The sequence below is a fragment of the Humulus lupulus genome, chromosome 8, assembly GCF_963169125.1.
Source record: "Humulus lupulus chromosome 8, drHumLupu1.1, whole genome shotgun sequence".
NCBI lineage: Eukaryota > Viridiplantae > Streptophyta > Magnoliopsida > Rosales > Cannabaceae > Humulus > Humulus lupulus.
Window position 1 is genome coordinate 3,040,207 of NC_084800.1, and position 10,502 is coordinate 3,050,708.

At 31.3% G+C, this 10,502-nt stretch overlaps 1 protein-coding gene across 1 annotated transcript; it reads left to right on the top strand.

The window, feature by feature from the left end:
• The first annotated feature begins 5,084 nt into the window (after window positions 1-5,084).
• LOC133793647 (homeobox-leucine zipper protein ATHB-22-like) lies at window positions 5,085-6,390 on the top strand. Its single transcript, XM_062230952.1, has 3 exons — window positions 5,085-5,178; window positions 5,509-5,864; window positions 6,145-6,390. The coding sequence occupies exons 1-3, from the start codon at window positions 5,085-5,087 to the stop codon at window positions 6,388-6,390; spliced, it is 696 nt and encodes a 231-aa protein (XP_062086936.1).
• Window positions 6,391-10,502: the final 4,112 nt, after the last annotated feature.

A 10,502-nucleotide genomic window follows, 5' to 3' on the forward strand; every position in this document is an offset into this window, starting at 1 on the left:
TAGTCTTTTTCAATAAATTTGTTTGGTTTATATACCAAGTAAAGGCAAAAATCATAACATTGTTGTCCGTTTGTAGTGAGCATATTAATGAATTAAGAAGACGTGGGGGCTCGAATCTTGAAGTTCAACAAGAAGCTGAGTTTCCTCAGTGGTTCAAAGAACGAGTATGTATATTAGTCAATTCTTTTTCGAAACCCCACTTAATCAATCCAAAACTAACTTTCAATGTTAATGTTGATAGGTGAACGGTTTACATGAGTCACATATGTTGCTTCTTGTGTCACATATGAGTCACGGTCAGTTATCGCCTGATATGGATATTGTCACGGATGTCCTTGGACCCCTCTCGCATTATAAGAAAGGGTTTGAAGGGTTGTCTAGGTTGAAGGCAATTGGCGCAAAGAGGGCAACATCTTCGTCAACTTCTCAAATGTCTGGGCAATTGCCACCTGAAGTGGACACCATTTTGCAGCAAACTCATGACATTATGCTAGAAAATCAAAACCTAAAGAAGTATACGACTAAACTTGAGAGTTGGCAACGACGTCAAGATGTACTGCTCAGTGCTTTGTTGAAGCAAGTTGGTGTATTGGCTCCTGGTTTTACTGTCGACTTACCAGAACAGGATCTGGACGAGGACAATGATGCTCACGGGGGCGGGGATGATGAGGAGGGTTGTGGAGACAATAAATATTAATAGTTATATTTAATTTACTAAACTACTTTTATATTTTCATGTTTGGTGGAGACAATAAATATTAATAGTTATAATTTTTTTATTTATTTATAAAATTTTAATTTTAATTTTATTTCTAATTAAAAAATATTACTAAAAAATTAAATAATTATTAATATATTAAAATAAAAATTTATTAATTAATATTATTAATATATTGAAAATAAAATTAGTAATATTATCAAAAAATTTATTTAAAAAAAACTTTTACCGACGCAAAATTACGTTGGCAAAAGTCTTAATCTTTACCGGCGCAAAAATGCGCCACTACAGATATTCACCTTTGCCGGCGCAAAAACGTGCCACTAAAAGACACATCTTTTGCCGACACAATTTTGTGCCGCTAAAAGTGTTTTCCACAATCCCGCAACAAAAAATTTCGTCGACGTATCCTTATTTTCCTAGCGCATTTTTTCGTCGACAAAAGATACTATTGTCGGCGCAGGATGTTTTGCGTCAGCAAAAATCACATTATCGACAGGCGTACGTCGTCACTTTTTGCTGACGCAAAAACGTGTCGGGAAAGACGTATGACTTTTGCCGGCACAAAATTGCGCAGGCAAAAGTCACGTTTTTTGTGGTGTTTAAGTTTTATATTATCAAAAACTATCATGGATCATTTTATTTTAGTCTTCATTGACACTTTAAGAGAGAAGAAGAGAGAGAAGAAAAAAATAGAGGAGGATGTCAAAGTTGTAGATATTTTTTCTAAGAAATTTGGTGGTGATGATGGTTTGGTAGTGGCTGTCATAACTCCGAAGAATAAATGTGACTCGAGATAGAGGAAGAGTAGAAAGATAGATGAAAGATGGAGGCTAAAAAATAATAAAGGTATTTTTGGAAACAAAAAAAATATAGCATTATTTTAAAATAATGTTAAAAAATAATATTTTTTTTATTTATCCACCTACATTATGCATGAATACCCAAATTTTCCCTAAGATTTAGGAGATTTAGGAGCAGGTTAAAGCTTTTACTCCGTGTGTGTCACTCTCTTTATTATTGTTCTTCAGTGTGTCTACCTCCTTAATTTATGTGTATTTAAGCACTGTATATGTATATACATCACCAAAATTTTACTGTGTCAGGACTCGAGTCGAGAGTGAAATGAATGTTGGCATCACAGTGCATATAGGTCATTGAAAAAAGCAACATCTATTCGTTGACGAAAGTACCCAATAAAAAACAAAAACAAGAGAGAGAAAGTGCTCATATACATGCTACATTATTAGTCACTCACTACTTCTCTGATATATACTGTAATCTCTTTTTATTTCTAATTTTTACTTGAAATAGTGATTAAAAGTGTAGGTATTTTTTAGGACTGTGACTTTGGCTATATTTCGTATAATATTTTCCCCTCTTTTCAGCTTGTTTCAGGTCTTTGTACCGTCTAGTTGGGGATGCTAATTCGATGTTGATTATTAATTTACCATATTTGTCAAAACTAAGAAAATTGGCTTAGTATTTGTCTAGAGTTTAGATTGGTTAGGTTCTGTGTCTCTGGTTTATTTCTTGAGTATTCAACTTGGTTAGTCTCTTGGGTTATCTTTTCGTGAGATTTGTAATTGTTTTTTGAGCATTTCCGATTTGTATTGGTGGTTCCACTTTAACTATTTAATGAAATATTTATTTCCTTAAAAAAAAAGTATATATGTAACAAAAGATACAAATTTTTTCCTTGAAAACTTTTAGTAAGAAAAAAAAGGAAAAACATAGGGATATTAACATTAACAAAGTTTTTTTTTTTCGTGGTTGATCTTTTCAAAAATGAAAAATGAAAAATGAAGATGGGTAAACGTCATAAGTATTATCGTTGTAGTCCATTAGAAATATTAAAAGATGTTAAAATTAATTTATTAACACAAGGCCTCTTATAAAGAAGTAGAAAGAAAAAAGTTTTCAATTAGCATTTATTATAAAATACAATTCATTTTTCAAATTAATTATAAATGTCACTAATTTCATAAATAATGTGACTATATAGTGAGATTTTTATAATGGTGCCACTCATTAAAAGTTTTGCTGTAATACTGTGCCTCTTTACACTCTTGTTTTGTTTATGATATACATATAAATATATATATATATATATATATATATTATGTATATTTTTTAGGATTCTAGGCAAAATAATCAATTTAATAATTTTGCATTTAACCTAATTTTGATAATTTTTTACAAAATGACATCTGACAATTTAGATAATTAGACGAAAATTTTACACAACCGTTCGAAAAATTCAGATAGGTCGGTCGAAAATTTTAGATAATTTATCAAAATTTTAAATTGTAACTATTTTGCAAAATCTTATCAAAAGTAGGGCTGATCATTGGGCGGGTTGGTCGGGTTACAAGGCATTTTTACCCGTTCAATGTCATAATAGGGTTAGCAAAAGTGACCCGTAACTTACCTAATTAAGAAATTTTTTTTTAATCCGTCCAATAATTTGGGCGGATGGGTTGGTCGGGTTAACCCGCCCAAACCGAAATAGTATTTTTTTTGGGCAGGTTGGGTGGGTCAACCTGCCCAAACAAAAGTGGTATTTTTGTTTTTTTTACATTTTTGTAATTTTTTTCTTTTAAATACTAGTACTAATAATGTGAAATTTATCTTTTTAAACTTAAAACAATATTTTAAATTTATAGTAAAAAAAATAAAATAAAACTTAATTAATTTATATATTTATTTGAATATATTAAAAATAATAAATTAATAATAAATTCTTAATTGGACGGGTTGGGTTATATTGGGCGGGTTGATAATTATTTTCAACCCACCCAATGTAACAATTGAGCACTTTAAATTTTGATCGATTTATTCGGGTTGCTTTTTTTGGCGGTTTTTTCGGGTTGGTTTGGGCAGATTATTCGGATTGGACGGGTTGTAAAATTTTTTGCACAGCCCTAAAAACTTATCAAAACTTTAAAAAAAAATTGTCATTTCTAACCAATTTGTCTAATTTTAATAGTATTGTAGTTCTATATGGCGACCGTGTGTGTATCATATAAGATGGCTAGATTATATATATAAAGTCGACTGTGTCTTAAGGCAAGAGGAATATGTTTCATTGATATTACACACGTACAGCGACAACGGATAATGTGTCAATTTTTGAGACAGGCAGACAGGTTAAGAAATAAAATTTCTATTCACTTCACTGCACAAAATGAAAACTTTCTGTATATATCTTTTAATAATGGCAATGTTATTATAAGCATGGCGCTGGGGATTCGATGTCAAGTACCGGTGTTCCGCAGAGAAACTTAAAGGAGGAGTTAAAACCCACACCAAAACTAAAAGAAAAAACCAATGAAGAAGATTATATATATATATATATATGGTCCAATATTGAATGAATTGGAAGGACTTATTGCATGTTTATATATATGAATGCATTATGGAGCCACAGCCACAGGTCAGGTATTATGCAGCTTCTTCAGGTGTTGCCGAAGAGAAGAGTAATTGCGGCGACACCTGAAGCTCCATAACACGTTAGCTGTGGCTGTGATGGTGAGAAATACAGGGCAAAAAGAAAAATTGATTAGAGAGCGATGACATGTAAAGGTAATGCCTTCTCTGACAACCTCTTTCTATTGATGATCTTTCCAAACGTCAATTTTCTTTACCATAATTGCCTACTTTTAAATAAAATCTTGGCCTCGTTGGATTTGATGTTACTAATTTACACCCAAATTAGGCAAGGAATAGTACTGCCATCTTTATATGTGGAGAGAGAGGTTGCCAGAATTTGATACTTCATAAAGTCATGACGTACTTGTACGAAAATGATTGAGAGTTATATATTAATCAACCGGGAAAGAGAGCGTATTCAAATTGAATTGAAGGTCTCTCAATACATAATAATTATGTATGATCTCTCTGAATCGTGAATCGTTGCTTAGGGTTGGCCCCGGCCATGAATGAATTACCTGTCACTGCTTTCCTCTCTTTCTCATGCATCGATCCACATCGTAAGTGCATACCGAGACTACTCATCAATGTACTCGCGCTGTTCCCTCGGTTCTCTCCATCATGTAAATATATATATAAAAATATATAAATTATACGTCAAAAGAAGAAAGAAAAAGAAAAAAGAGGCATTGCAGCCCACCCAAAAGCCAAAAGTAGATAAAGACAAATAAGCCGCTGACATGTTATCGATGGTCAACTTGATCAGCTAGCCTCTTTGACACGCCGGTCCCACATTAGTTTGTAAATATTAATTAAGATTCTATCACTTTATAGCTATAAGTGTATTCAGTTTGACCCTGTAGCCTCTATAAATACGCTAAGTACGTACACAAATTGGTAGTAGTAGTAGTAGTTGTGGAGATTCAGAGCAAAAATGGATTGGAATGGCAATGCAAGACACGGTGTTCCTCGAAATGAATGTTCTTATGGCTTCCCCTTCCACAATGACCATGACTCGTACTGTCATGGTGAGCAAATATTTTCCTCATGAATATATATATATAAATTGTCTTTTGATACTTTTCCTTGTGATCTATCTCACTGTATAGCTTCTAGGCTTTCTACGAACTTTATTAATGTAGCCGACTTGTCTAAGGACTTCTATAATAGCTGACCTTATTGTTATAATATGATCAATATATCATCAAATGCCATAGTATTGTGGTTTCCTTAGTGGCATTATTCCTTAGAAAAAAATGTAAACATATATAGTACATACAACCTCTATGAGTTTGGATCAGTACGAACTTGTACATAAGCTTCTCTTTTCTTTTCTTCTTCTCATGTTTTTTTTAAAGGTATGGAGATGAAGCATCAGGCAATACTGTCAGAGACAGCACAAGGGTTAAATATTGGCCCTTCTATGGAAAGGGACAGCCCAAGTAGCTATGGCTGCAGTCAGGAGAAGAAGAAGAGAACATTAACTAACAATCAGTTCGATTCGTTGGAGAGGAGCTTTCAGGAGGGAATAAAGCTGGAACCAGAAAGGAAAATGAAGCTCTCAAGAGAGCTTGGCCTGGAGCCTCGCCAAATCGCTGTTTGGTTTCAAAACAGGCGAGCTCGCTGGAAAGCTAGGCAAATCGAGCGCTCTTATGAGGCCCTTAAACATGACTATGATCACATCTCTAAAGAAAAACAGATGCTTCAAGAGGAGGTGCGTTTATATATATACATGTATCATATACAGATATATATATATACACACGTCCGTACGCAAGCTTAAAGCTATAGTTCATTTATTTATATTGCATTCTTTTCATGCTATCCATGCTTTTTTAACTATAAAACTTCTATGCTCGTGCACTTTATATATATATATATATACATACAAATAGTACGGAGAAAAGATCTTTAAGCCGTACTATGATAAAATTTGTTTCATACACATTAATGTATATACAACTTTTGCTGGTACCGGGAAATTTTTGGAACAGGTGAGAAAACTGGAGCGCTTCATCCGAGACAATGTAGCTGGGTCTAAGCAAGTAGCTAAGATGATCAGCGGAAACACTAATTGTATGATCTCCGGAGAAGACATGGCTGAAAGCACATCAGACGCCATGAATATTACTCGCAGCAACAAGTCACAAGGAACTAACAATCATCAGTGCAACCCCTTTTTCAATGTGGAGGAATACAATAACCCCGTCTCACCACCTTACTGGGGATTTTTTCCTTGATATGTATTATGATAGCTCGATCGAACCCTAATTTGATATTGGTTCGGTTCAGTAAGTTTGTGGCTAGCTAGTTAACGATTTTATTAGTACGTCTAAAAGGTGATTATCAGTTTTGTACTATTAATCTGTGCCCTGGCCGGCTATGTGGGGGTCCTATGTACTAGTGAGTTAATTTGATAAGTGATATGATCGATGTAACATTTTAGCTAGCTAGCAAGCAATTAAGTTTTCTTTTAATATATATAAAATCGGAATTTAGACTTGTTTTGGACCAATATATTCCTGTGATTCGTATAAGAATATTTTGGGATTTCATTAAAATGTCTCGACCAAATCTGACCAATAAAAAAAAAATTATTTTTTTTCTCTTTTAAGTAATTGCATAATTTGTCTTTTATATATATATATATATTTTTTATTAAAATATAGTTATTTTTAGTACTTAATTAATCAAAAGAAATTATAAATGATATAAGTCATGAGATATATATATATACTAGATACAATGCAATATGTACTTCTATTTAGTTTTATTTATAAAATTTATTATTTATTTTTATTAAATTTATATTAATGTCATATAAATTTTAAATAAATATCTCATTTAATTAAATAATTTATTTATTTTTGTTTAAGTTTATGTTTGTTCTACTTTTTTAATTTTTGAGTGACAACAAGAGATTATATAATATATGTTTAATGTAATATTAAATATTATAAGTAAATTTTAACTTTAAGTTTCATACTAATTTTTTTTTTTAAAATAATTTGTTATTAATTTACAATAGATTATACTATATATTTAATATAATATTATTGTATTACGTGAGTTTAAGTTTAATTAAATTTTATTTAAATTATAAAATATATAATTTTATTATTTTTAAAACATATGAATTTTAAAAAAACAATTTTCCTTGATATTTATTATGATAGCTCGATCGAACCCTAATTTGGAAACAGCATGCAAACCTTTATATATTTATCGGTTCAGTTAAGTTTCTGGCTAGCTAGTTAACGAATTTATTAGTACGTCTGAAAGGTGATTATCAGTTTTGTACTATTAATCTGTGCCTTGGCCGGCTATGTGGGGTCCTATATATGTACTAGTGAGTTATTTAGTCAGTGATATGATCGATGTAACATTTTAGCTAGCTAGCTAGTAAGTTTTCCTTTTGATATATATAAAATCGGAATTTAGACTTGTTTTGGACCAATATATTCCTGTGATTCGTATAAGAATATTTTGGAATTTCATTAAATTGTCCTCACCAAATCTGACGAAATAGGACAAAGATTTTTACTTTTTTCTCTGTTAAGTAATTGCGAAATTTGTTATATATAATATTATATATATATTTAAAATTTTAGTTATATCCAGTACTCTTGTTTTATAAATATATATATATATATATAAATGGAACAATTCTACCTCATTTTAAGTCCTCTCGGTAGGACTTTCAGTGTTTTCGACCCGTGAACAGTTTTCGGTGCAATTTTTTTTTATGACCATGCATATTGTAGCTATTTAGAGCATCTTGCAAATTTTCAGAAAATTCTGAATAGTTTATAGTACTGAAAACTAAGTTCAAACATATTGTTGCACGCGTGACTAATTTTTTTTATGCGCGTGAAAAGCAATATGTTTGAACATAGTTTTCGGTACTGTAAACTATTCGGAATTTTCTAAAAATTTGCAAGATGCTCTAAAGAGCTACAATATACACGGTCATAAACAAATCGCGCCGAAAACTATTCACGGGTCGAGAAATACTGAAAACCCTACCAGTAGGGCTTAAACACTACAACAAAAAAGGCCATTTGCGTCAGTTTAGCACTGCCACAGTTGAGTTTTTGCGTCAGTGTACTATGTGACGCAATTGCCCATGACGCAAACCAGATTGTCATTTGCGTCAGTGGGGCACTGCCAGAAACTGGCATTTGTAGCAGTGCCCCACTGACGCAAATGACACTCTGGTTTGCGTCAGTGGGACACTGCCACAAATGTTAAAAACGAGTATTTTTTGCGTCAGTTGGGCACTGTCACATAAAGTATTAACCAGGGAAGTTGCAAATGTTTTTGCCAATTTCCCTGGCCTGTTTTGATAAAAATAATCAGCAGCAGAAACAGAAAAACAATAGTATGAACAGAAAAACAACAGTATAAGTGTTTATAAACATTTATCTAGAGTTAACATTTGTGATCAAAACTATAAAAGTAATTCAAATATGAAAGTTAATATATGTACTCATGAGTGTCAAACCTACTTAAACTAAAATTTCCTCACCCACTTGCTCATTTGCTAATTGAGATACGCCATAATTGATTTAGTCCACTCATCCCGCATCTCGTTGATTTCGTCAGCCGAATATGGACTCGTATTCGTAAACTAATTAGAAAATATTTAAAATAATAAGTTAGAAATAATCATCCAAATAAAATCATGAACGATAGTTTAAATGGAAATTAAAAAGCAAAACAATACCTCATTTTTCAAGTAGGCCTTCGGTCTAGGCTGTGAAATCAAGTCTCTAGCAAATTTCATAATGTAAAAGCCACACTCGGTTGGCCCAGTCTGGTTTCGACACTATTACAACATAGTTATCCAAAGTTAAGTATTATATTTAGTAAGTTATTATAATAGAAATATGTCAAAAAGTTGAATACGATAAGTAATATAATTTACTTACCTTAGGAACACAAACTTTTAGATTGATTGACTCTTTTAGTCCTCGGTGTGTATCATATTGATCCAACGCCCTGCACACAATATTAATATTTACCCATATATGAGTTTGAAATAAAATCATAAATTAATTAAGTAAAATGAAAAACTTACATGATAATTATCTCCTAGATTTCCGGACGGAAATGTGAGTTTATAGGATCCAAAAAAGCTACCGAATGACTGTGGGGCTGAATTAATACTAACATCCAATGAAAGCTGCAATAAAAAAAACTTGTTTAAGATATTTATCAATAAACAAAACATATGAATATAAAATTATGTTGACTTACTTGTTGTTCCAAGGACAAATTAGAAACTGTGTCTCTTGCTCCATCTGTAGAAACCGATCAATCCCTTCGTTTGCACCAAATCATCGAGGAAGCTACATATAATTAAAAAAGTTAATAAACTATTTTATAATTCGTACATGCTACTAAGTTCAATATATTAATTATACATTAAGGTTTAAAATATTACCTCTAATATAAAATCCTCCAAAGCTTGATCTCACCAACAACGTTGTCAACAAAATACCTACTCAAATATAACAATATACAAAAAAAATAATAAAAAAGTTAACAAAATACAAAGTTAACAACTCACATAAATAAAAATCGACTATAAATATCCTAACTAAATCAATAATAAAATATAACTTAAAAAAACAAACAATTTTAATATATACCTATTTAACCAATTAAACCCAAAATTTAAAAATAATTTAAAAAAGTTAACAAAATATAAACAAAAATTTACTAATAATAATCAAACTAAACATTTAATAAAATGAAACTTATACAAAATATATACATTAATCTATATATATATACTCATTTACATAGTAAATTCGAAATTTAATTAAAAAAATTTTAAAAAAAAGTTAATAAAACTATCTAAAAATTAAAAATCCGAAATATAGTCAATTTATAAAAAAAAAAAAATCACAAAAATTATATTTAAATCATAAAAATTAATAAAATTACACTTACTTGTAGTAATTGTGCAATGTGGGTTCTTGATGTAGAAAACCTCAAAAATCCAATAAAGATTATGGGTTTTCAAATTATATCTTCAAAAAACAAAATCTATACAAAAAAATCCAAAAAAACTATATATAAGTTTCATAAACATATATAAATCATTATTTTAACATTAAAATTGAAAAAAAATGGCTGAAAACGTACCTAAATGTGGAGAACCTCGGTTGGGCGCCGCTGGTTTGGGAGGAAAACGCAGTCTGAAATTATGGTTTGAGTGAAATGGGGCTCGGCTGGGACGATGAGGGTTTTAATATAGGAGACCCAGTTGCGTCAGTGGCCCACTGACAGTAACGGACGTTTGTGTCAGTAGGGTACTGACGCAAACGACAAAGTAAAACGCACG

Bases quoted from the DNA above. Each gene is read 5' to 3' on its own strand.
- LOC133793647 (XM_062230952.1), top strand. From the start codon at position 5,085: ATGGATTGGAATGGCAATGCAAGACACGGTGTTCCTCGAAATGAATGT. The intron at 5,179-5,508 runs GTGAGCAAATAT...TTTTTTTTAAAG, and splicing joins CCATGACTCGTACTGTCATG to GTATGGAGATGAAGCATCAG. The intron at 5,865-6,144 runs GTGCGTTTATAT...TTTTTGGAACAG, and splicing joins AACAGATGCTTCAAGAGGAG to GTGAGAAAACTGGAGCGCTT.